General features: G+C 43.8%; 1 protein-coding gene across 1 annotated transcript; it reads right to left on the reverse strand.

The window, feature by feature from the left end:
• Nucleotides 1-321: 321 nt before the first annotated feature.
• Nucleotides 322-26,809, reverse strand: LOC134424687 (organic cation/carnitine transporter 2-like). Its single transcript, XM_063168640.1, has 10 exons — nt 26,393-26,809; nt 17,149-17,252; nt 13,800-13,954; nt 12,267-12,438; nt 11,222-11,348; nt 7,412-7,512; nt 4,346-4,560; nt 2,903-3,085; nt 2,321-2,456; nt 322-1,776 (listed from the first exon to the last, which is right to left on the reverse strand). The coding sequence occupies exons 1-10, from the start codon at nt 26,783-26,785 to the stop codon at nt 1,689-1,691; spliced, it is 1,674 nt and encodes a 557-aa protein (XP_063024710.1). The 5' UTR covers nt 26,786-26,809; the 3' UTR covers nt 322-1,688.
• Nucleotides 26,810-27,038: the final 229 nt, after the last annotated feature.

Consider the following 27,038-nt stretch of genomic DNA (forward strand, 5'->3'; position numbering starts at 1 on the left):
TTCATAAATGAAAATCCTAAATAAAGAGGTGAGAAAATGCAGGAAAAGTGAAGCAAACCCTAGAGCTCAAGACAGTGTTAAGAAGAATTTAACCAAACCACTATAGTCTATAGAGCATTTTCTACTTTCTTCTTGTGACAAGCAGTCCAAGGTACACATCAGTCCCATTGCTGGAGTCTGTTACCAAGGTCACAGTTTGGGATATTGATTAATGAAAGACTGAAATCAGCCAACACCACCTGTATATTTAAACACCATAGAAAAATGCAAAACTTCCCCAACCAGCTGCTGCAGCAGAGTAAGGACCCTGAGAGTTTAGGCTTCAAAGGTTTAGGCTGTTTATTATTATTGTCTTAATTTAACAAGACAGAACAAAACACAAGTGCCATGAGAGAGAAACCTTTCACCACTCACATTTGTCACAGTGTAACCAGCATAGCACAAATGAGACTCTGTGTACATATATATTGTGTATTTAAAGAAACACAGGTAATGCCAAACTTCCAGAACACAAGGAACAGTTTCTTGGCAGACTGACAACAAGATTTGTGGGTTTGTTGGGTTTTTAAAACAATTTAAAAGCAATTCGCTGATTACATAAGTTAAGTGAAACTTAACTTAAAATGTACAGACCTCACAGCAATCATATAGATGACACTTGAAGATGGAGAATCAGGGGTCAGAGATATATTCTGAGTTCTGTTCTCAGTACATTCCACCAGGAGGTCACTGCAGTGGCATGATTAACGTAAAAATTTACAACTGAATGTATTAATTGTGTGCATGTGTACAGGAGTGGGGAAAACACAGAACAAAGACAGGAGAATTGTTTCCATCATCCAAATTGCACAGAAAACATTAAAACAATTTATACATAAAAGTTTCACCACACATTGAAAAGGGAGAATGCCAAACTAACACCACTCCCTCTACACACAGGTGAAACCATTTGCATTTAGAATAAATCCAGCCTGAAAAAAGGCCACATCCAAGGTCAGATGTAAACAACTTCACCAAGAAGGTACAGTTGAAATCCAGCATTGGAATCAAGTGAATTTCGTGAACAAAATTTCAGTGCTAAATACTTTGTGCAAGACAGTCCTTTCAGTCTATGCTGAGTTAAAACATAACAGGTTAGAATTAATGCTCAAAATCTTTCTTTGCATCTTTCTCAATTTGATAACAAATTAAGCATATGCAAAGTCATTTGAGCAAGATCACAGAGAGGCACGTTGTCATAAACCTTCACTATAATAAATAAGTTTCCTGTCCACAAACAGAAGTCAAGGAACCAAAAGCAATGAGCAACTTTTCCAGGCAATTTTTACCTCTTGATGTAAGCATTAGCTTTGGAGGAGGTTCACTGAAGAATCCAGGCACACTGCCAGCCCTTGAACTCATTTTCAAGTATCTTTCAGCTGAACTATATGTGTAAAGTTACAAAAGATTGATCAGATTCTGCTCCATGGTACTACTGCATGAACTCAACCGTGGCTGAAAAATCTCACTGAAGGCTACAAAGTATTTATGTTCATATAAAAAGAGAATGTAGGGAACATGGTGCTTAAATTAATAAATAAGGTTCAAATTACATAAAACAAAGTGTTGTCACTAGCCCTTTCTAGGATAAATTTTAGAAGAAAAGTCCATTTAACTTTCAGTCCACCAGGAAATACATAGGAGTTTCGTCAAAAAGCTGTGCTTTTAAAAATCTCTGGATTTTCTTCTTCCTCCTTGGATTCCCTTGTGCTACTAGATGGAGGCCTGTATTCCAACCTAGAATGAAGAAAGAAAAAATAAAATAACTTTAAAAACAGATGAGAGAACTTAGAAAAAAAAAATCAGAGTCCTGTCTGAAAGGACACAGCTTCCTATTTTTAATATCCTGTTGACTTCATGTGAAAAGGTCCCTTTCTTACAGCACATCTGTGCTCATGTGTCATCTTCAATCAGAGCCATGGCAAAAGGCCAAATGCTCTCAGTGCCTTTTAGATCAGCTGAACTAAACTGGAAGAGTTCAGCTCTTCCCCAGCACTTAGGGGACTTTCAGGACCTACAACATGCCCCTATACCTTGATAAAGCAACATACTTTTGAAATGCATTCCTCAGATGTACTTTTATTAAGTCATCAAATGATAAATTTGGAGTGAGAGATGTACACATGAACATTTACAGTTGGGAAGACAGACTAAGACTTCAGCTAAGCTTTTGTATTTTCAACAGAGTGCTGCCTTTGCTGCCAAAACCAGCCTCTCCCTCTGACCATACCTAGGCAAACCAATCCTCAGAGCAGAGGATGTTAAAGCAGGTGGCACTTACCCTTTGACCCTCAGCATTTGATCAATGGTGTCAGGAAGAGGCATGCCATAGCTTTCAGGCAGGAACAGTGTGAGAATTCCTGACAGCACAGTCAGGCTCCCCATCAGGATGTAAGGCAAAAACCGATCATAGGCACCTGTGTAAAACACAAAAAAGAAGAGAAAGAAACAAAGAAAAAAAAAAAACCTGTATCAGCTCTATGTTTCTGGTAATTGCCCAGAGATGCTGTGGATGCCCCATCCCTGAAGTGTTCAAAACCAGGCTGGACAGGGCATGGGGCAGCCTGGTCTGGTGGAAGTCTGGTGGAATGAGATGATATATAAGGTTCCTTCCAACCCAAACCATTCTGTGGTTCTGTGGTAATGTTTGTACCAAGGTTCAGGGCTTCACCTGGGTAAGTCTGTGCTTTCAGTAGAAACAAAACCAATCAACCCCCATGACAGCCTGATTTCAAAGTGAATGTTGTTATAACTGTGGTTGTAGGAACTCAATGAGTGGGAATAAACAGCTGTAAGGAGTGTCCTTATTGAGGCAAGAGAATTGAGTCTCTGGAGCATCTCTCCAGCAGCCCAGGGAACTCACCAAGGTAAACAAAGTAGGGTGAGAGGATGCTGCCCAGTCTGGAGGCCATGGAACTTGCTCCAACTCCCATGTTTCTTACTACAGTTGGGTAGAGCTCAGCCGTGTAAACATAAACCATTGAGAAGGCAGAGGTGATTCCAAACTTGCCCAACATCACCAGCAGAATAGACAGCACATTGAGATCTGAAAGCCAAACACAGTCAGGACTTAGGCTCCTGCAATTCACTGTATCCCTTAACTCCTTTGTGTTTGTGTAACTCCTGTCTAATTAACTCCAATATCTGCTGTCTTTTTCCCCTGTAAATATCCACAAACATAAGCAATGTTCTTTTTAATTTTTTCTTTTTTAAATTACTAGAAGTCAACGTTTCCATTTTCTCTTGAGAACAGGGCTTCCTGCCAAGTGAAAAATAAGGAGAGCAGAATCAGAACTGCTGAGATCCTCTCAGGTTTCAGGGGCCAGACCTCTGCTATTGCAAAAAATGCCATAGATCCCTTTTTAATGAAGTGAACAAAGTAAGACATTTGAAACAAATTATTTTATTTTAGGTTCCCTAAAAATCTGGTTTTTCATTAACATTCTTAGCTACATTCTTCATTCCATTAACACTCTTAGCTGTAATAATTTAATTACAGCAAGTTGAGTTGACTTTAACTGAAACAGTTAAGATTTGGAAATCAAAACAGATCATATCAGTGTCCAATTGACTCAAAGAACAGGGGAAAAAACACCAAACCTGAGAATGCAGCACACATATTACTGTTATAAAATAAGCAAGGCAGTTCTTGCACATTCTATTTTGCATGTCTTTGATTTTTAAATGAGTCCTAGGCAACATCACCTCCCTTATATTCAATATTGTTATCAGTAATGACTCTATAGCCCTATTAATCTAACTGGACTAAAGATATGTATGGTTTGAGATCCAATAAATGTTGGTTGGCCTTCCTTCCCAGTAGCTCCACATTATTTTAACTATCAACACTAATTCAGTACAAACATATCTGCTTATCAAAAATACTTTCACAATGATTCCATTGAAAGTAACTCTTTAAATAAGCTCCAAAGTCAACAGCAGCTGTTTGAGAAGTGAGTTCTGCAGCCCCTTGGTAACTTCCACTTACCAAATTTACAAATTCTGGTTGGTCTAGTCCTGGTTTTACACCTGGACCTTACCAGGACACCCTGCCAGAGATGTAGCTTAGAGGCAAAGCTGGAGTACAGTTCTAATCCCAACAGATCCCAAAGCCAATGACCCACCTTCCAACCTGAGTCTGAATGTCCTGCTGTGGCAGTGACTGAGAGCCAAGGAGAAGGGGCAAAGACAGGACATGAGTGTCTGCATTGAGTCCCCTCAGGACACTTTTCCTCCACATCTGCCCCGTGCAAGGTCCTGTACCTCACCTATCATAGATATGTGAGATCAACTAATGATTCCATACGTGAAGGCACCAGCTGAATGAAGAGAAGAACACAGCCTCCCAAGAATAACGCAGCAGCCATTGAGTACCGTCGGGGCAGGTTGCGCAGCAGCAGCCACGAGATGATGTAGGCTGGCACCTCGATCACTGCTGACAGGAAGCAGTTCACATACACGTCCCCGTGCAAGTTAGGTGTGTCAAGAGAAAGTCCAAAGTAGCCAACTGAGATTATCATCCTGAAAGAAACAATAGCAGGGTCAAATCTCTCTTCTTCCTCAGGTTGCCATGAACATCTTCCACATTTCCATCAAGCACAGAAATGGCTGTGTAGGGTAAATTCAGCATCTGGCAGACTTGTTCACTTCTGAAGTAGCTAAAATGCTGACTCAGAAACAGCAACTCAACAATTAAACCATGCAGATGCTTTTGATCTTTCAGACTGCTCTTGAACTCAAAGGAAAAAAATATATTACCCTGGGAAGAAAGCAATGATCATTCACACTGCAGTAATGCAGTAGTTGCCTTTACTATTGTTTATAGCCTTAACCTGAAAGTCTGAGCTACTGAATTTTACTGCTGCTTAGGCCTACAGCAGCTTTCCATTATGTTTACCAGAGAGCTCTGGGTGGAGATCATTGTTTCTGGGTCATTATGCTCCATGCTTTCTGTGTAAAGTCAGAGAGGAGGAGAATGGCATCCTGGCAGCCCCAAGCAGCCTGAGATTTTCTCTGCCATGCTCCAAGCTGGCTGGGCAGATTCTAAATGACAATGGCATGCCTGGCTGCCTGGGCTGGTCAGTGCATCAGGACAGAGACTGGTGGCTGGATCACTGCCATCCTAATTTTGTGCCAGATGACAGCTGGCTTCCATGTAATCCAGAGAAATACACAACTGGCCTTGGAGACAAACTCTGTCCTGTCCTGGGAGATGCTGGGTAGAGAAGGTTAAGCTTTACTGACAAGTATAATGTGGTAAATAAGGAAATAATGGGCAGTGGATCAGGACATGTCCAGGTGCAAACATGAGGCACAGAACACTTGGCACTTCATCTCCACCAGCATCTGCCTTACAACAGAACCTGGAGCAAAGCCATTGTACAGCACCAAGTGCACCACTGACAAAAGATTAGCTCTTCCTCCTCCTCACTGAATATTGGACAAGCCTTCATGGTCCAGTTGCTTAAAATAAAGCTGCTTAGTGTGCCTGGGAGGGCATGAAGTGACACAAATGAGAGCTACCCCCAGCTGCTGTGGTGCCCTGCCCTAAGCCATTCTTCTCACAAGTAGTTCTGAAGTGTTTTTCACACCCCGTGCTCCTTGGAGTTATTTTTATATACAAACTGTAATGATGGAACTCCCTTTTGGTAGCAGATTCCCTCAGCTCATTACATTGGCAAACCTTAATATAGTTATATAATTTGTAGAAAAACTTCAGTGGTATTTACACATCCTAGGGTGCCAAGAAGCCAAACTTCTTCATCCCTGGTGCAAACCCTGCAAAGGGAATAGTTTAAGGGCCTGTTACTTAGTCAAAATTATAAAACACTCAGCACTATGTAAAGCTGATATATTGCTGCCTGCAAGTATCCTCTTTTATAGCCCTTTTTGCTGAGAACTTTTAATTAATGACATGGAATACACCATCAGTGTACCATGGGCTGGAAAACTATGCTGTGAGGAAGCACAAGATATTATGTCTTTATATATTGGGAAATTAAAGGAGATTAGGTCACTGACATATAAATTAGAATAGTGAAAACATTGCCCAACTTAACCAAATATTTTTCTGCAAGAGGAGGTAAGAGTGTGCAAGTCAACTGTACCTCCTTGCCTCTTCTTGCCTATCATAAAACTTGATTTTTGATGTGGTAAAAAGCCCTTCAGTATGGGTTGCTGAATCCATTAGAATGGATTATGTACTGTCATGTCAGTGCTTCTCTCAGTTGCTTCATCCTGCCAGAAATGCTGTTCCAACAGGTTTTGCCTTTGATTTCTACAACCACACACCCAAAGCTGGTTGTGCCCAGGAGCTACTGCCCCACATCAAGCAGATGAGGAGCAGGGCAGTCTCACCTCCAATCACACATGGGAGTCAGTGACTGGACTTGAGCAGGAAGACATTATATAGGCACCTTACTGACATTTCTGCAAGGAACCAACATTACTCTTCTTTTTGAGCTGTTTTTTTTTGGCACAAGTTCCCTTCTCAGTGTGTTTATGGCCTGGCCTTGTGCTTGGTTATGGGCCAGAGAATCTGGCTTAAACATAAGCCAATTCATCCTTTGCCCTAAGATGCCACATCATCTTGTATGTGCTGGCAGGTCAGTGGACTGAACTCTGAGGCTGTGCCACCTAAGGAACAGGAACATTGCTCAAGAAGACAGCATATAAACTTAGTTGGCTCCCAAGCACTTAAGGGGCCTTTTTGGTTTGGTCATTAGGTACATGCACTAATTAAACCTCACTTGTACAGCCTCTGGCAGGTTTTCAGTTACCCTCTCTGTTTACAGCTTAGTAAGATTTCTGGTAAGGAAAATAACCACCATTTAATCAAACTGAGCATAAAGCATGGCTTCAGCCAGTGAAAACCAAGCTGAAGATGACAGCTTGGTCATCTTCAAAGCAGATATCAGGAAAATATAGAGAAATCTCAGATGAGAACTTAAAAGGCAGCATTATCCCTTTAAGAGCCAATACAAAACAAATGGAAAGAGTCTCCCCTTATTCAGGCATCACGTTCAGATCCCTGGGCAGAAGTTCTCTGACTGGGGGTAGGGTATGACTCATTCCTCTAAAAAGACTTTGCTACAGTCAGAAGAGCATTCCCCAAGGCCCAGGATGAGGCAGCATTCCCACACATCCACTGCCAGCTGTTTGGATTCTTGCTCAGTTCAGGATGAGCCTGACTGTTCACAAAGGAACACCAACCCAGATGTGTTTCTACACTGTCACCAAAATGAAGACCCTATGTCACCAGAATTTTGATGTTTCAGCCAGCTAGTCATTGATTTTTGAACTGGTTTTGTCTGTATCTCTTCAGAACACCTTAGTATTTAAAGTTACATACTTCTGAATCACACTTGCTTACCAAAGAAGCACTGACATAATTGTGATAGTTAGGATATTTCGAGTTCTCATTAGATCCAAAATGGTGTATGTCTGTTGCTTCTGGGAATTCACATCTTGTAGCTGTAAGAGAGCAAACAACAAAACATGGGAACTTAAACTTCCTGCAGAAATAATGATTATGAAACTAAGTCCTACCACCAACTTATACCTCAGTCTTTTGATCTACTGAAAGAGGTTTGTAACAAAACACATGTGAGAGCCAAATTTGTGAAAGCAGAAGCTCTTCTCTAATTTAAAGTGACTTAAAACTTAGACTGAGACTTTTAACTCTCGTGACCAGTGACAGGACTCAAGGAAACTGCATGAAGCTGAGTCAGGGAATGTTTATCAGAAAGTGGGTGGCTGGGCACAGGAGCAGCTCTCCAGGAAATGGTCACAGCACCAAGGCTGACAGAGCCCAGGAAGCACTTGGACAATGCTCTCAGGCACTCTCAGGTGTGACTCTTAGGACGTCTTGTGCAGGGCCAGGAGTTGGACTTGACGATCTGTGTGGCTCCCTTCCAGCTCAGCACATTCTATGGGTCTATAGTAATAATTTTCTTTATCTGAGGCTTCACAAATCAACTGCTTTTTGTTACTTGAATTATAAAGCAACAGTATTAATTCACTATTTGTATGTCACTGCTGGAAGGGTTCTTACATCCAGTTTTGAGCACTGCACCTGGAGAATCAACTGCACTCAGACTAGAATAGAGTAAGAAGGATGGTGACACATTTGGTAAAAAGTAGAGGGTTTCTTTAGCCTAAGGGTCAGAAGACCAAGGACATCTGGAAAGACACAGCATAGTCTTCAAATATCAGGAAAACAAAGTGATAAACTGTCCATTGCAGACACAGCAACAATTAGCAGGATTTGCTTCAATGAACTGCAGCAGGGCAGAGTTAGCCAATGACTTCTCAAGCTGGACCTAAGAGTAATGTATTTAAACCAAGACAAATTGACTAATGAGCTAAGAGTGCCCATCATTGTCTAGTCTGTTTTTGAGATTATCTTCTAAGAATGTAAACAAAAAGACAACAATCTTCTTCTTTCCCCATTAAACTTTCCAGCCTCTCAACATAAAACCACTTCCATGTAAACAATGCAAGGGTATTCATCCACAAAGTATGAGAACAAGTTCTGTGCTTGGTAAGACAGTAAAAAAGAATTATTTTTTTTATTAGGACTTTATTTAGACTCCTAAAGAGGGGGACCAAGAAAAAGATTTTTCAAAATATAGAAAAGGTGATTTAAGAGGACAAAATCCATTGATTAAAACTATCAGCTCTGATAAAGCAACTTGGAGTTTCTCAAACCTCTGCAGTAACATGAATATTTTTTCCAAGTGACAGTCAGTTCTGAAGATCTGGATCATGAAATAGCAGTCTGGTACACACCAAATTTCTGTGTATTTGCTTTCATCGATCCCATTTTCTACAAAAGCCAAACAGTCCTTTACCTTTGTTAACTTTCTCTCTGCCTGAAGCCAAACTTACATCACACAAACTGTAGTCACTCCACAGCTCACAGCCCTTTCTCATAAATCACATGATCTTTCCACATGCCACTACTTGTTGCCAAGAAACAAGGGAAAAAAAAAGAAGAAACAAGCAAACCATAAAACAAAACCAGGAAGAGAAACATGCAGTCAATTAGTCAGTTGATGAGAAAAAGGGTCCTTGCCTTTCAAGAGCTGGATAAGCAGACAACATAATCTTACCAGGACAGGCTCAAACAAGAAGGTATGAGAGAAGGACGGGGAAAACAAAATGATGGTTTGAAATTAAATTTATCATCCAAACATTTCTATCCCTTCTTAACCAACCATACCCCATTTGTGCTCCACAGCTGGTTTGTGATTCATCACCTGCTGGACCTCAACTGGCTTGAAATCTCTGGAGTCAAAACTCTGCAGTTGCAGCTCTGCAGCTGCACAGGCTGGAGGGACTCTCCAGCCATAAGCTCGGGTGGCTCCTCCATCCCAAACACACATTCCAAATGAGGAAGGCAGGGGGCCAGCCAGATTTCTGAGAACCTCTCTGAAGCATAAACATGCTTCCTAAACCCTCAAGAGGCTCTAAGCCTTCTGCTTTCCAGCTCTCCAGATAGCAGACACAAGAACAATGTAAACACACCACTGATGCAGAGGAGTTCTGCGCAGATCTTTTGGCCACAATATTACTTTTACCTTAGAAAGGAAAGAGATGGACAGGAATTCTCCATGTTCATCAAGATCATTTTCCTTTGATGGTCAGAAAGTTAGTATGTTTTTGAAAGCTGATGTGCTCGTGTCTGTAAATGCACACCACATTCTCCAGCCCACCCTGCTGCAATGCATTTCTCCTTGTCCAGCATTTCCTGGAATAAAATCCCTATTTTTGCCCCTGCCTTCTGCTCCTTCACTATCCAACGCCATTCAGAGACAGCAAACTCATCAGTGTTTCTTTCCAAGAACAAGAGAGAAGATTCCAGGAACAGTGATCTTAGGCAGATGTTGGAGCCAGAGTTTATTTTCTATTCTCCCACTGCATTGCTGGCAATAGATGAGTTTTCATGGCCACAGCATGAGAAAGAAGAAGAAGAAAAAGGAAAATATGTATTCTAACAAAGATCCAGAGGAAAAGGTATCAGAATAAGTGTTTTCTTGGCATTTTTACTCTGTTCCAGTAAGACCAGGATGTTTGCCCTACCATCTCCTAATAAGTCTGCACAAACAGCTTTGTCAGTACCCAGCTGACTTCAACACAAGGGAAGCTGTTTTAATCTCAGTAGCAAACACCTACAGCTTAATGGCTTCCCATTCTCCTTAGCAGAACAGAGGCATTGTAAAGCAAATGAGTACATTATATTCATTATATTCATTATATGTATTGTCACTTAAAGGACTGTCAATTGTCAGCCTGCAACTGCCCAGACAGCTTCTGTCGAGGTGCCCATTCCCCTGGAATATACAAACAGTTTGTCTGTCTTGACTTTCTGAGGTCAAGTTTGAATGTCTATGGAACTGCTTCTACACCTTAAAGGCACCCTTCAGCTCAGACAAAGGGAAGATTTCCAGAGAAAACAGGAGCACGTAGGAAGAAAGAGATGGGAAAGATATCTGTCACTACTTCACCTGAAAGGGGCTCAAGTGCTGCTTTCCCTAACATGGATTAGAATCCTAATATGCTCTTATGGATTCCAGAAGTGCTGAAGGAATTAGCAGTGACTCAGAAAAAAGGGCAATCCAAACATTCCAAGTATGGGATTAATTTAAGAAATTCAGAAATGTGAACACACAAGCAGCACGCTGTAGATTAAGAAACCTATCTTTAGAGGCTAAAACATATTAAATTAGTAACTGTAAATTCTGTGACAGAAGTTGAGTATGAACTAGAATTACAGTATTTCCAATGTCATTGGCCAGGATTAGCTCTGTGTTATACAGAGTTATATGACAGACTGAATTAACACAGAATCTGTTTGGTGCAAATATGTAGATGACTGAGCAATAGGCACCGCAAATTCATTATCCTCCCCTGAAAAACAGAGTTTAAAAGGAAAAAGGGCAACTGTAAACTGGATGAAAAAGATGCTTGCATTAGAATGCATGTTGGCCTTCCTGTGGGAATGGCACCACAAAGGCTTTGCAATGAAGGGAAAGAGTATTGTGCTTTTCAGCAGAAAACAATGATCTTTCACCCACTTGAGAAGCACAGAATGCAGTGCAGGCATAACTCCATTCATCTGTATGGAATTAATTGCTTTACATAAAGTCCACAAACAACTGGACTGCTAAACAAGTCTTACCTCACTAGGGTCAAATATTACATCAGGGGCTGTAATGCCATTGGTTTTTGCAGCTTTTCGGATGATGTCTTCTGCCTCCTGAAACCTCCCCATGGAGATCAACCACCGTGGAGACTCTGGAATGATCCTGCAGAGAAGGTTCACAATAACAAGCCTGCATTTCCATAGAAAGAGCTGCTGAAGGGACCAACACATTGTTCCAGGCAGGAAGATCTCTAAACATGCCACATCTTGCAGGAATTAGTGCAGTGACAACAGAAATCAGATTTACAAGAGCAGACTAGTGTAAGGAACAAGACCAGACTACTATGCCCTTATGGATTTCACAAGTGCTGAAGGAATTAGCAGTGACTCAGAAAAAAGAGCAATCCAAACAATCCAAGTATGGGATTAATTTAAGAAATTCAGAAATGTGAGCACACAGGCAGCACGCTGTAGGTTAAGAAAAATATCCTTAGATGCTAACACATATAAAATTAGTAACTGTAAATTCTGTGACAGAAAGGAAAATCAGAGAGCAGAATTCCCCAGTCATTCGATTGCACAGGAACAGAGATGGAAGCACAAACACAGCTGCTACTGTAAGTGAAGCAACACCACCACCACGTGGACTATTTCAGCTTTACATGCTACTCATATGTAGTATTTTAACAACTACAGAAGAAAACACGGAAGTGCCACAGCTGTGCAAGTATTGTTTTGTAGTTTGTCATATCTGTGTCACCCTACCAATGCCCAGAACATCTGCTTTTTCCTTCTGCCCTTAGTTCACACCTACACTTAAAAGCCTGTGGATTTCAGTTGGTGCAGAAGTATGAGCAAGATTTAATTTTACAGAAGCCTAGAGAACATGAAGAGCAGGTTTTTCAGGCATCAGTCAGATCACATACAACCCCACAGACCGACAGCTAAACAACTGGGAGAGTAAAGGACACAACATCCATCCTTCACCTATCCATTCCTGAATTTCATTAACTTCATCATCTTAAAAACCTGCAGACAGGACCTTCTAGAGACTAAAGCCTTGTGAGTGAGCTGTACTCACCACCAGAGCGGGATGCAGAGCAGGCCGGGCAGGGTGAGCGCCAGCAGCAGCATCCGCCAGTCCCGGAGGAAGAACGCGAACAGGGGCAGCAGCATGTAACCAAAGGCATAAAAGATGCACACACCCAGGGTGCAGAACAGCACTCTCACTGACTTGCCAAGGATTTCTGTGCCTGTTCAAAACAGCAGAGGGGTTATTAGGTTTTCACTTAATAGCAACCAAGCCACTTAATAAAAATACCCCTAGCAATTGGCTTTGAAATGCACTGTAGAGTTGCAGGGTGTAGCACTCTGCTGTCTAGCTGGAGGCACCACAGAGCTGCTTCATGCTGTGATCCTGCACCAATGGAGGTAATTATATGTGTAAAAGAATGAGAACTGGGCCACATAGCATTTCTGTAGCTCAATATGTAGCTCATATTTCTGTAATTTTATCATTTTAGAATCTTACATTTTAGCTCAGGAGCTGAAATCACCTGACATTCTCAACAGTTAAATGTAGCTTGATGTCCAGAATCCTCTCCAGCTTATGAAGAGCGACCAGCTTCTTTAAAGAATAATTCAAAGGTGCCTAAACTAAGTTCCCAACCTGTATCACCTTCTAAAAGACTATTTAGACTATCTAAAAGCCAAAATCCTCACTGTCTTTTGGGGTAGACATATGGAATTCGTGTTGGTTACAAAGACCACGCTACTGCCAGGGGAATTAAATGCATGAACAGGGGTCAGTGCCCTCCTCTGAAATGTTTTGGGACCTTCAAATCAAGAGATAGAGAAGAAAAATACAATCTTTCTTGTTTCCATGGAAATCAAAGAAGATGCCAGCAGTTGCAGCAGGCTATGTGCTTATCTAAGCACTGCTTTCACCCCTGAACTGGCCGTCCCTGGCTCAGAAATTATTTCTTGCCACCATTTGGTACTTTGGACAGTAAAGTCATGGTAAATGAATTTTATTTTTTTTTTAAATCTCAGATTCATGAGATAATTCATATCCCCATAATTAAATATGGTCTTAGTTAGCTTGAAAGTATACAAAGCAAAAGTCATGACAACATTTAAATTTTTACTATAGGCTGTTTAAAGAATACTTTATAAAATTTACTCTACCTATCTTGGTTCTTTTGCAACTTTTAAATGAAACAGGTATTTAGGCTAGAAATGGACATCAGAAATCCCAGAAAAACCATAGAATCATGGAATGGTTTGGGTTGGAAGGGACCTTAAAGATCATCTAGCTCCAATCCCCAAGAAATCATGTCTCACATGTATTATGTCTCCCATTAGAAGATGGACTTTATTTCAAATAGTTTCTGGGGTTTTGCCTCTTTTAGGATGGTAAACCATAGAAACAATTCAAATTGCACCTCTATCAGCTGGAAGCTTCCAAGGAGAAGAGAAGTTATTCATGCATGGTGAGGCCACACTCTTAACAGTGTTGCTTGGCAAAACAAATCTACCCTAAGTCAGTACTGAAAAGGAGCAGGAAAAGCACATGATGAAAGGACACATGCAGTGACTAGCAGGACTTTCATACCAAGAACAAATGCTGCCACGTAGTTAGATATCTGTCCCATGCCAACCAGCACAAACAACACTGAAAACATCTCCCAGCTGGTAGAGAAGACCTGTATGAAACTGAAGCCAGTCTGCATTGCCAGAGTTGCAAACAGCACATTCTTCCTGCCAAACCTTCCATGGACAGATTAAAAAAAGAAAGAGAAGGGGGGAAAAAAAAATATGATTAAACAACATCATGAACGAAATCTACAGAAACAGAAAAATAAAATTACTTATATGCATAGTTAAGGAGATACAAAACTTCTGCAAAAAGCAGAGGTTCAGGAAATGTAATACAGGCACAACTATTCTAAACACATTAAAAACATCACTGGCAAAGAGAAATTATATCCTAAGGGCTGCTAGTTAAGTCATCTTCAAGCATGTGCTGGAACACTATTCCTCTCTTACTGACTGGAAACAAATCATCAGGAACAAGTTACTTTAAGTGCAAGAGTATCCAATGCTTCTCTTCCTCCAAGGAGCACATGGCCCCTGACAGCTCAACAGGTAAAAAAAAGGAAAAGAAGAAAGGAAGAGAGGTATGCTTCTGGAAGAGAGGTGAAACTCAGATTTGGAAGATGCTATTGGCAGTCAGTGATCCCGTACCACAATCTTCATTCCCTTTTGAACAAAATTAAGGGATTCCAGAAGATCTCCTGATGAAGTACTAACAAAACCCCAAAAACCAAGAAGAAAAGAAATTAAACTAAACTCAACCTGTCAAGCTGCTGTAAGAGTGGCTGCTGCTGTCCTGGCCCAGGCAAGCCCCACGCTGCTGGGACAGGGTGTGCTGAGTGCAGGTTTCACAGCTTGAAAGTCCTCACTGACCTGCAGGTCTACAGCTGGTGTCAGGGGCATTACACAAAGAACTGTTACTTGAAACCCCCAAATATTCTGTCAGCCTTCATGTCTGAGGCTCACTGCGGGCAGCTTTGCTGGACCATCCTCCTCATGGACAGAGGAAGCTCCTGACCCTGAGCTTGGTGTCCCTCGGTGGCTACAAGTGACTGGATGGACTGCAGGGATGGGCTGCAGGGATGGACTGCAGGGATGGATGGATGGATGGATGGATGGATGGATGGATGGATGGATGGATGGATGGATGGATGGATGGATGGACGGACTGTAGGGATGGGCTGCAGGGACGGATGGACTGCAGGGATGGATGGATGGACTGCAGGGATGGATGGATGGATGGATGGATGGATGGATGGATGGATGGATGGATGGATGGATGGATGGATGGATGGATGGACTGCAGGGATGGATGGATGGACTGCAGGGATGGATGGATGGATGGATGGATGGATGGATGGATGGATGGATGGATGGATGGATGGACTGCAGGGATGGGCTGCAGGGATGGACTGCAGGGATGGATGGACTGCAGGGATGGATGGATGGACTGCAGGGATGGATGGACTGCAGGGACGGACGGACGGACGGACGGACGGATGGATGGATGGATGGATGGATGGATGGACGGACTGCAGGGATGGACTGCAGGGATGGACTGCAGGGATGGATGGATGGATGGATGGATGGATGGATGGATGGATGGATGGATGGACTGCAGGGACGGATGGACTGCAGGGATGGGCTGCAGGGACGGATGGACTGCAGGGACGGATGGACTGCAGGGATGGATGGATGGACTGCAGGGATGGATGGATGGATGGATGGATGGATGGATGGATGGATGGATGGATGGATGGATGGATGGACGGATGGGCTCCTCACCTGCACCTGGTAAGGATCTGTGCCACCAGGGGAAGGAGCTGCAGGAGACTGCCAGGAGTGTGAAGTAGGAAGCTCATGGATTCTGGCACCAGAACAGTTCCTGCTTCACCTGCTGGGTAGTGACCATGGGAGACAGAATCCTTGTAGCAGACAAGGAGCTCTTTGGAGGGAAGCACCTGAACCTTCTGAAGCAGCAGCACCAGGAAAAGGTGGTGAGAGACTCAGGGAAGAGGGGAATCACCCCTCACGTGGGAGGGCATGGATCTGGGCCTGGGGATGAGTGACAAGCCAGCTGAGATCATGGGTTGGGATTTGCAGGGAGGACAAGGGTGCTGGGTGCCTGCTGCAGCCACCTGCTGAGAAAAAAGCAAACAGGACCTGCTGCAGAGCACCACAGGAAACCTCCTCATGTCCAAAGGTGCTGCCCACCATGAGGGCTTTGAACACTCTAGGACACGCTGGAAGGACACAACCCAGGAGGCTTCTGGAGCTCATTAGTGGTGACTTCCTAACAGAGAAGGCTGAGGAGATGACAAAGGGACACTGCTGGACCTCAAACAAGGCTGCACTGATGGGGGTGTGGAGGCCAGCAGCCTGCTGGCTGTGCAGGGGGAAAGAGCAGGACTGGGAGGGGAGGAACCAGGCAGAAGGCAGGATCACAGAGAGAGCAAACACTGGCCTGCCCAGGGATTTTTTTGGACAAAAAACATAGCATATAGCTTTGGAGAGAAGTACAGGAGGCCTGGTTAATTTTAAAAGATCATTCTTTCTAAGCTTGAGATTGGTCCATCCTGATAGGCAGCTATGAAAAGGCTCTAAATGATGCCAGATTTGTGGCATGGAGATTATGTTTCAGTGAAACAGAAACTCTGCAAGTACCAGCAAATTAGAGAACCACATATTGTTCTCAGGGAATAAGAAAGACTGCACACAATGCACAGCAAATCCCAGGGAGAGAATCAGAAAAACTGAGCTTTACAAAATACAAACAACTGTTGGCATCACCACAGAAATTAATGGTGTCTTCCTTTTTTCCCTATGTTTGTACTGATCAACAAGAAAGTCTTGCTTCTCTGGAGTACAGCTGAACAGCATTTATGCTTCCACAAATACAGATCATTGGACTTAAATGCTGTATTTGATGATGAGAAAAAGCAGCTATAGTTTATAAAAAGAAAAATCCCAATTTAAACTAAAAAAGAAAAAAGAAGAAAAAAAGAAGAAAACAAGTGTCAGGGATCCCTCAGAACGTAGTTCAAAGTAAATAGAAGAGAATGTCATTGATCAGATTTTTCCAGACAAAACTCATCTCCAACACCTGTTTTCTGTCACAAAATACCAGTTTGCTGTAGAGTGACTTTGTTGCAAGAACAAGCAGATGTAGACAACACTTACTAACAATCTTTGTAACATTCTGTTGTAGCTCAGCACATTTCTCTACCCACTCTGTGTACACTCAGGTTAGACAGTCACAGAACAGACATGTTAGCAGTTGCAGAAGGACACTAGTAGGAAAGCTGATGTACAAGAAATGCCTACAAATGAGCATCAAAGAGACAGCAGCTCTGGTGTATATACTTTACTTGTCTGAGAGCTGTCCTGAGATGAAAGATCCCAGCAGGACACCCACAAAGAACAGGGAGGTGCTCAGGGGTCCCTTCCAGTCGTTGTCACATACGAGATTCCACTGCAGGGAGAGAGAATTGGAAAGTCTTTAATAAACAGGATTTCCCCTCCCTCCTAAACTCTGCTGAGCTGGCTTTGGAAGGACTGAGAACAGAATTACAGAATAGTTTGGGCTCTAAGGGGCCTTAAGGACTATCTCATTCCAACCCCCTGCCATGGCCAAGGACACCTTCCATTGTTGCAGGCTGCTCCAAGGCCCATCCAGCCTTGAACACGTCCAGGGATGGGGCAGCCACAGCTGCTCTGGGCACCCTGTGCCAGGGCCCCACCACCCTCACAGGAAGAGTTTCCTCCTAATATCCAATATAACCCCGTCCTCTGTCAGTGTGAAGCCATTCCCCCTTGGCTTGTCACAGCATGACCTTCTAAATAGTTTCTAAATTTGATTTCCCTACATATAGTAATGTTTCCCATTAAAAATTCACAGTCCTAATTTAAGAAAAATTGAACCATAGAAACAACAATATAGGAAGGAAAAAGCCTTTTATTACATTTTAATATGGTTTGGAGAGACAGGAGACTGCTCATTCTTCCCTGGGAATCTAACTAACCTCAATTAGAATCTTTGAAATACAAATTGAAATATATACCAAACAAACAAAGATTTCCAAGATTAAAAGAAAAATGAGGAATAAAAGGAAATATTTTTTAAATAAAGTCTTTAATATTTTTCAAGATCCTACCCAGTTCAGTCAGATGTTTTTGAAACAGCACTCGTGTTATTTTTCCATCTACATAAACAACTATTATTAAAAGAGTCTTAGTTCTATTTTGGTTTTCTGGAAGAAAAAAATGTGTAAATATTAGAAGAAAGGACAAAACCCAGCAGGGATCCCTCATCCCCTCCTTCACAGCTATGTTCTGACTGGAGGACATAAAGCCAGTTTCCCAGAGCTCTCCCAGTACCTGCTGCCAGAGGGCAGGTGCTCAGCCCTGCAGGGCAGGAACTGGGAGGCAACAGATGTGAGACCAAACCCTCCTGAGCGTAGTTATTCAAACAGCTCCTTCAAGGCCTCTTCTGGTGTTTGAGCAATGGAAAATTTTAGGTTTTAATCTGTATTAAAAAGGTCAGAATGAAAATATTCACCCTGACCTGAATAATTAATCCCCTTTGTCCCCCAGTTACAAATAACTGAGTCTATTTTTTTCAATTCATTGAAGGGAACACCCTTCCATGCTTTGATCTGCTCATGACAAACACACAGCAGTTGCTGTGTGCTCCAGCTCCCACACAGGGAATGCTCCTGTTGACTCCAGGAATCTCACAGCCCTCAGCCTGTTAACAGTCACACCAGAACCACATCTTGCCCATGTTTTAAGGCTGGAGCATAAAACTATGCACAGAATGAGCAACACCAGCAATGACCTTTCATTGCCAGATTCCTGTGTCAAAATGCAACTGAGACATCGCTTATTTCATGGAATAGCATCTAGTTTTGAATTAGAACTGGGAATTGTTCCAGAGATAAATTGTGGTCATTCACACAGGCTACACTCTCATCAGCTGTCTAACTCTAGCTGCCAGCCCTTACATTACCTTATATTTATAAGACAGTCATCATAAGTATTATTTTTAAGGTCAATATGCACCTTTTTTGCAACTGTATTCTGGTTATTTCACAACCCCTCCATTGATAAACCTGTTTATGATTTTATGTCTGAAAAATCTCTCTTTCTATCAGATTGCATAACCCTCAACATTTCCTCCTCAGGCCTTTCCAGCCTCACAGCACCTGGAGCTCAGGTACCAGCACGCCAGGCAGTGCTCCAGCACATCCCACCACCACCATCAATCAGGCATCACTACAGAAGTTCCTTCCAGAGCTGTGGCTTTCCAGTGTGTTAACAAATGTATCCCACTCATGGTAAGGAATTGAACTTACTAAAGTTATCCACATCATTTAGATTATGAACTATAATTAACATTCATAGTTAAATCTCTATTATTCAACAAAAGCTATACTTCATTATAGATTAAAGAAATCTTGAGTCTGTCATGACCACAGAGGCTAAGCCAGCTAGGAAGCTTCAGTAAAACATACCTGGCAACTGGGAAATACTAGCAAATGATTGTTATCAAATTTATAATTTATACAGACCAAAGGTCTCAGTGGTTAGTATATGCCTTTATATGATAACACCTACCAGAGAAACAAACAGAACAAATACAAAGCCTGCTGTTCTAAAGACTTGCCTACTCACAAGAAGCTATCTTTGCATCAACTACTGCAGCCAGACATCCTCAATAACACAACTAAAACCTGTCTTGGTCATCAGTCTGTCATTACTAAATAGATCATTACTTTCCAGCTGATCACCCTGTGCCTGTGAGTCCACCACCTCCTTTCATCTGTCCTACACCCTGAACTTTGGCACAAGGCTTGAACAACACTTGGATTTCCAGACACTGGCACGTTTGTGTCCTACAACAAACACTTCCTTCAGATCACTGAGGTGGAGACCTTTCTTGGAAAAGTTCACAGTATTAAAATGTTTAGCACAGCTCTGCCAAAACCTTCTTGCACTGGCAGGTGGAAACATACTGGGCATTCAAATGTGGCAATGATTACCAGCTTGTTTTTCTGGCCTCCCTGTAAAGCACAGTGAGGAGCTGTCATGCTGAAGATCACTTTGAACCAGGCATCAAAGTGAACTTCAACATCAAATTTCCAAAGTAGAACTACCCTGGTTGTACAATACCAGTTATTTACAGACTCCACAGAAACATAATAACTAGAACAAAGGGATTTTAAGGTCTGTTACCCTTTGCCCCAGTAAATAAATGTCAAAGTCTTCAACTCATTAGTGACACACCTAAAAGGTCTATCATACTGCTTGTCAGTGATGATGGCATCATCCTTCCAGATCATTTTGCAACCATACCCTTCCCTCAACTGCACATTGTCCAAGAGGAAGTCACCAAAGCAACCCTGCTAGATCAGCATGGCAAAGAGCAAGTGACCCAGGAGTAGTTACTAATCAACCCCTGCTGCTGGCAGTGCTGTTTGGACACAGCACACCGTGACCTAGTGCTCTAAAACCATGTGCTATGTTCACTTCTTAGAAGCTAGCATCTAGTTCTTTTGAACTAGCCTGCTAGCTGTGACAGCCTTTGCCCCACTGGACAAGATAAGATTAACCTTGGCAAGGTATCTGGGCTTCAAGCACAAGAAAAACATTTCCACTCTGTTTTCAAAGAGCAGTTGCTGATTGTGAAGCATTGAGCTGCTCATCACTGGTACCCAACAGAACAGAGCATTCCTGACCTATTTTGTTATAACTTTAGGACATCCTTGGTTGCAGTTTAAACCCTGATCTATTTTGTTATAACTTTAGGACATCCTCTGTTTGCAGTTTAAACTTGTCTTCTTACTCATCTTACAGATCTTGTGTGATTTTTCTACTTCCCAGGCCATTCCTCAGGCTGGGGTGATGTCTGCCAGCAGCCTGACAGCCAGCACAATGCTCACTTGTGTGCTGGAGCTGAGCTGTGCTCAGGCACCTCTGTAAGCAGATCCCTGGCTGATGCCAGTGCTGGAGAGGACAGCTGGGAACAGGGGATGGGGAAAGAGGACAGGCTATGGAGATGGCCAGGGATGAGGACAGCTTGGGTCAGAAGGCAGGGGGAGCAAAAAGGAGAGGGACTGAAGCTGTTGCTTCTCAAGCCCAGGTTTGGGGCTCGAGTATCAAACAGTCCCAGGCACTTACAGCCATCACTCACACACCTTTCTAGGAGAGCATTTTGCAAGTTCTGCTTGATCTCTTACATGCCAGCTGCCCGGAACCATGTCTCCAAGTCCCTTGCTAGAAAGGCAAGGCCAGTGAGAGAACTGAGAAGAATAAAAACTCTATAAATTACTCCATCAGATCTCCTCCCTCCCACAAACTCAAGGCCCTCCCCTAGTGCCACTACAAGAACCCTAAACAAAGCTGGACTGTGACAAATACAAACCTTCAAGATCATCATCTGACCTCTGTCCTACAAGGAAAAGCCTTATAGACAAAACAATTTTTACAGCTACAAGATACTGTGTCATCACATTCCTTTATTTTTTAAAACTCTTTTCCTGGCTTGCCCAGAATGTGCACAATGATAACACCTACCAATTATGCAACATGTGTAATTGAAAAATTAAGTGGCTAGTTCCATGTATTAATATTTTCTTTATAAAAATCAAGACTTTTTGAAGCTGGCCCAGTACCCTGTATTCCCTCCTTCCACTTGCTTCTCTCAGCAAGTAGAGGCAAGTTCTTCAAAAAATCTCAGTTTTGAAGATTGAGTCTTCAATCTTCAAAAGACTGAAGTCACACAACCAAGTACTGACAACCTTTGATGCTGAATCTGATTTTGTTTATATCCATACAAGTATTCTCTGCTTACTTGAAAGCTGTGAGTGTTATTAAACACCCTTTCCTCTAAAAACACATTTGTATATTCCAAATACTTAAAAGATCTAGATGTTACATTGAAACTTATTATCTACAGCAAACAGAAGTCTGTGTCTACAAAATACACATTCTGCTTAATTTTCCCTCCTCTAGCCGTTTTACATTTTTGCAGCAATAAAGTCTGCATAGAACAGGAAGGAAATTGCCAAATATTTTACAATCCCGGTGCAGAAATGGAACTGTTCCCTACACATCACATTTTTGAGATGGCTGGAGAAAAAGGAAACGGGGCACTGCCATCACCTGAGGTGAGTTTGAATTTAAAAGTAAAGGCGACATGAAGGGAATTTTACCTTTACTAACTGCCCACAGTGCCTCTAAAAGAGCACTGTTTCCATTTAACAATATCAACTGCAGGCCTATTATTCTTTAACAATATTAATCTTACTTTATGTTGTGATCTCAGAAACAGCTGTACTTTGTACAATTTCAAACACTACTGCATGATGTGCTTTTTAAATCACACCTTGAAAAACCCAGCATTTTACAAATACCTTTGTTTATCTGTCAGATATTTGTATTTACTTATTAAATGAAACCCAGACTTTCTTTTCCTTCTTCTGACAAGACTAGTAATACTAAACTTTTGCAAAGCTGCAAACAGCTTTTTCAGCTCCTGGGGCTGCAAAGTCATGAGTATGAAACTTCAGCCACAGTGATAAGCAGGTATTAACCTACAACAACAAAAAAGAAGCACCTGTTTTAAAAGATGATAAATAATGGAGGTGGCTAACATTAATGAAGAGTTGGGTGAGAGCTGAACCTGGATGACACAGGGCTGATTTACAATTCATCTGCCGGCCCCACTCCTGCAACAGCCTGCTCTAGAGGAAGCTGTCCCTGCCCATGCCAGCAGGGGTGCAAGAAGATGATCTTTGAGGTCCCTCCCTGTCGGTTTCTTGGCTGTTTAGGTGGCCTGGAAAGGCTCGGGGATGGCCTTGGGCAGCCCGCGCTTCAAAGGACGAGAAGAGGCTTCAGATCTTTTCTCGGTCTCGGTGTTTATTAATTGTTTATCTAAAAGATTTTCTCTTGGCCCGACAGAGTCTGCACAGCAGCCAGCCATGAGCACACTGAGAGCCCCCAGGGCGGTCACCTATCTTTATACTCGAAGTTACGTATACAATATTTATCATTTTTCCCCAATACCTTTTACCCTTATTGACCAGTGCACTTTTAGTAATAACCAATCCCAAAGTGCCAACATCACCACAGAAGATGGAGCCTAAGAAGAAGAAGAAGAAGAACAGGTCACGCCCCAATTCCTCCATCTTACTTCTCTAGACCCCCCTGTACAGAAATCTTAAACCCTGTGTTTTACACTCTAATTAACTTATCCCTTCACCATTCACCCCAGTGAAATCCTCCCATCCTCATACAGGTGTCGTCTCCCGTGTAGAATCAAAGTCCAGCCACCAGACACTTCTGGCAACATTCCAGGACTCCCGAGCCCCGCAAGGGTGGTCTCGGTCACTCTGCACCTCTGTCCTGAGGTGCTGAGATCCCACACCTCCCCACCCAAACCATTCTATGATTCTATGACTGTATAAATTACAATGTCTAGCACAAGCCTGTGGTTTTATTTTGGCAAAGTGAAACAACACACCCCTCTGCCTTCCAGCAGAAACCTCTGGATGAGCAGCTGTGCCCCAGAGCCCATTTGTGTCCTGCACACGTCACTGCTGCAGCCTCCCCTTGCTCCCTGGAGCCCTGGCATAACCCACTCAATGCAGGGACTGTGGTGTGACAGCACAGCAGGGCATTGGATCCCTGGGGCTACAGAATGGAAACCTCTGGGCCCTCACCTCTGCCCAGAACTTTCTCTCTGAAGAGCCACACAGGAAGGAGCACCAGCCCTGCACCTGACCAGCCTCCAGACACCTGGCAAGTCCCACCATGGGCATCCTTCCCCTGCAAAAGCCAACAGGCCCTAAAGTTTGCCAATAGCAAAACAGACACAAAGCATGCAAATCTGGCATACACCACCTGCACTGATTTCAAACTGATGAACAATTACAACACCTTTTTAGAAGCTGAGGATGAATAAGTGTATCCAAAATTCAGCATCTGTTTAAGGTTCACTGTTTAAGAATTACTCTTGTGTGAACTAAAATGTTCTGACTGATGTATCATCTAACACCTCATTATATCATATTTCTAGTGCACTCATGCCCTTAACTCCACTGCTCAATTCTACTCCTGGTATAGCCCCATAACAGCCATGACTGGCAGAAGTTAATCTTTTCCCTTAATTACTCCTGGTTTAGTCCTTTTACTACCATGTATGAACTTTTACTACTCCTACATTCATTTTTTACAGGACTTATGGAGGAATTAGAATGACACAGCTGGTTTCTTGAGCCAAAATAAAGCCCTTCTTATGCCCTGAGCTACAGCATTTCAAAAAGTAAAAGACAGAAAGAGATTTTGTTGCACCAGAGCTGGTTAAATACTGCAGACTGGCTAATAACAACCTTCTGTTGTTAGTCTGTGAGAAATGAAAGTCTCTCTTTAAGTGGGAGAGAACTGAATGTTTTAAGTCTCTGTTGAAAAGCAGAACCGTAAACAAGGTTTCTCTAAAGTCATGAGAGATTCAGCAAAAACCTTTCTTAAAAAAAAAAAATCCCCCTTCCCCCTCCCAGTGTCAGCCATGGAAATCTGGGACAAAGGTCCTCATGATTATTCAACAAGTTAGATATGCAACTAAACACAAGATTAGTTAATCATGAAAGCAGTACCACCAAGCCAAGAAATTAAACAAGTTAAACACTGAAAACCTGTAAGTGTGTGAAAGGCCACAGCTCTTGCAAAACTCGTTTAGAAGCATTAATATTAGAGGAGAAAAAAAAAAATACTGCCTCAGTGCATGATGCCTGGGCAGACAAACATTGCCTCCCACGGACATGGGACATCTGCCAAGTCACACAGACCAGGAGCCAGGGCTGGGGAGCCTCAGCACTATGTGAGCAGCTCCCTTGTCTTATAGATTGTAAAACTCCTGGACAATACTCCAATAGCTCAAGACATTTTAATTAACATCAAGCCAAAGCTGAGCGAAGCTCCAAAGACAAGGCAGCACATCTAAGCCAGGATCACCATCTCAGCACAGCACTCAAACAGCACCCATGTGCCCCCTGTGAAAAGCCTGCCCACGAAGATGCCAACAGCCTCACACTGCCCTGAGAGCACCCAGCCTTTCACAACAGTGCATTCAGCAAGCACTGGAGCTGAGACATTCCCAGCAGCTTTCCTCTGCAGTAAGACAGCAATTCTTTAGATGAGACAATGCCTTGCACTTGTCAGAATCATTCAAACCTTGACTGAGTTTCCTACAACTCCTGTGTTCCCATTTCTAATCCTCCCTTGTGCTGCCATGGCTCCTCTCCCGTGCTCCCCAAGCCACCTTTCCTCTGTGCCCAGATCAGCTTATGGACATTTAGCACCCACACCCATCACTACCCAAACACTGATCACAACCCAGTTTGCAAAACAAGAAATCATGGCAGATTTTTTATGGAGCTCCAGCTCCATGAAACTCATGTCCAGGCAATGGGACTGTACAAACTTTGTAAGCCTTCTGAAAAAGGCCTATGCTTGTATTGAAATTCAAGTATTCCTCAAAAGTACTTATCAAAATCCATTTCCTTGCTTCTGAAGTCAACCTGCCCGTCTGGACAGCTATCTTGTGAAAGCAGTGACAATCAGCACAGCTTCACCTTTGGTAGGCTGCCCACACCCCAGACCTGACTCAGGCAGTGTACACCTGCACAAACACAAACATGACCTGTCCCAGCACGTGAGCACAGGGACACAGCAGAGGCACTGTGGGCACACAGCAAAGTTCAGGGTCCTTTGAATAAAGCTTTAAACCAGGCCTCCCCACCCGTGTATCTTGCACAACTCAGGGTGACTCCAACCAGTGAGAGTGGTGACACATTGGCACAGGCTGTCCAGAGGAGCTATGAATGCCCCATCCCTACCAGTGCTCAAGGCAAGGATGAACAGGGCTTGGAACTACCTGGTGTAATGGAAGGTATTCCTGCCCATCTCAGGGGGTTGGAACTGGATGTTCCTTAAGGCCCCTTCCAACACAAACCACCCCGTGATTTCGTGAGTTCTACCACCTTTATTGTTTCAATGAAAGAAAACAAACACTGTTGATGTTCAAAGAGACATCTCTGTCACACCAAGCAAGCTGAACCCAGTGCTAACCCTGCTCCAGCCCCTTGCACAGATACCTGATGAACCAAGAAGCATTTGCACAGTGTGATCAGTTTCGCTGGTAAGGAAACAGGCTGCACTTGGAAGCTCATTATAGAAACAAACAATGTTAAGGGATTGGAATGGACCTTATAAAGATCATCTAGTCCCTGATATAGACAGGGACATCTCTCACCAGACCAGGTTGCTCAAGGCCTTATCCCAACCTGGCCCATGAACATTGGGGATCCACAACATCCCTGGACAACCTGTTCCAGTGTCTCACCACCCTCACTATAAAAGTTTCCTTCCTCGTTCTTATGCAAATGAAAGTGAACAGAAGACCTCAAAATAAACTCGGCATGGCTTTAGCAGCACATCAATGTGCCGGCAGAGAGCCCAGAACGCGGCGGAGATGCACGGGCACTGCGATAACCCCGCGGCTCTCCGCGGCACCCCGGGGCTGCCCGGGATTCCCCTCCCGCTCCCGCGCACCTCGGTGACGATGGTGGAGCGATAGACATCGCGGCTGTACTCCCAGCCGTCCAGGCACGGCTCCTGCTCCAGCGCCTCCAGCTCCACGTCGGAGCCGGGTCGCAGCCCCAGCGCCGAGAAGTTGGCGAGCGCGGCCAGGCGGTAGCGGCGGCAGCGGCTCGGCACCTCCTGCCCGTCCCGCAGCTCCAGCGGGATGCTGGCGTTGCGCCACTCGCCGCTCAGGTTGGCCCCGCGGGGCACGACGCACCGGTGCTCGGGCGTGCCGGCCAGGAACACGATGGAGAGGCCGTTGAAGCCATTGGGAATGATGCTGGCGCTGAGCAGAAAGAAGACGAGGCGCTGGAAGCGGCCCCATTCGCCCAGGAAGGCGGTGGCCGCGTCGTAGTCGCGCATGGCGCGGCCGAGCTGCGGCCGGCGGTCCCGCGGCTCGGTGTGGCGGGGGCAGGAAGCGGCTCGGCCGCGCAGCCCCGCGCCATGGGCCGGCCTGGGGGTGGGGCCGGCCCGGCGGAGGCGGGCCCGGGGCGCTCCGCCCGGAGGCGCGGCGGGGGCTCGGCCGGGCCGGGCCGGGGCAGGCGGGGCCGCCTCAGGCGGGCCGAGCGCTGCTCTGCGGCGGCCCCGGCACACACGGCGGCCCCGCACCCTGCCC

This window comes from Melospiza melodia, chromosome 14, assembly GCF_035770615.1.
Source record: "Melospiza melodia melodia isolate bMelMel2 chromosome 14, bMelMel2.pri, whole genome shotgun sequence".
NCBI classification, from domain to species: Eukaryota; Metazoa; Chordata; class Aves; order Passeriformes; family Passerellidae; genus Melospiza; species Melospiza melodia.

What these genes read in the sequence shown, in the direction of transcription:
- LOC134424687 (XM_063168640.1), bottom strand. Translation starts at nt 26,785, where the DNA reads ATGCGCGACTACGACGCGGCCACCGCCTTCCTGGGCGAATGGGGCCGC. An exon ending in TCAGGACAGCTCTCAGACAA is followed by an intron (nt 13,955 to 17,148) that starts GTAAAGTATATA and finishes TGTCCATGGAAG; the next exon opens with GTTTGGCAGGAAGAATGTGC. An exon ending in ATTATGTCAGTGCTTCTTTG is followed by an intron (nt 4,561 to 7,411) that starts GTAAGCAAGTGT and finishes TGTTTCTTTCAG; the next exon opens with GATGATAATCTCAGTTGGCT.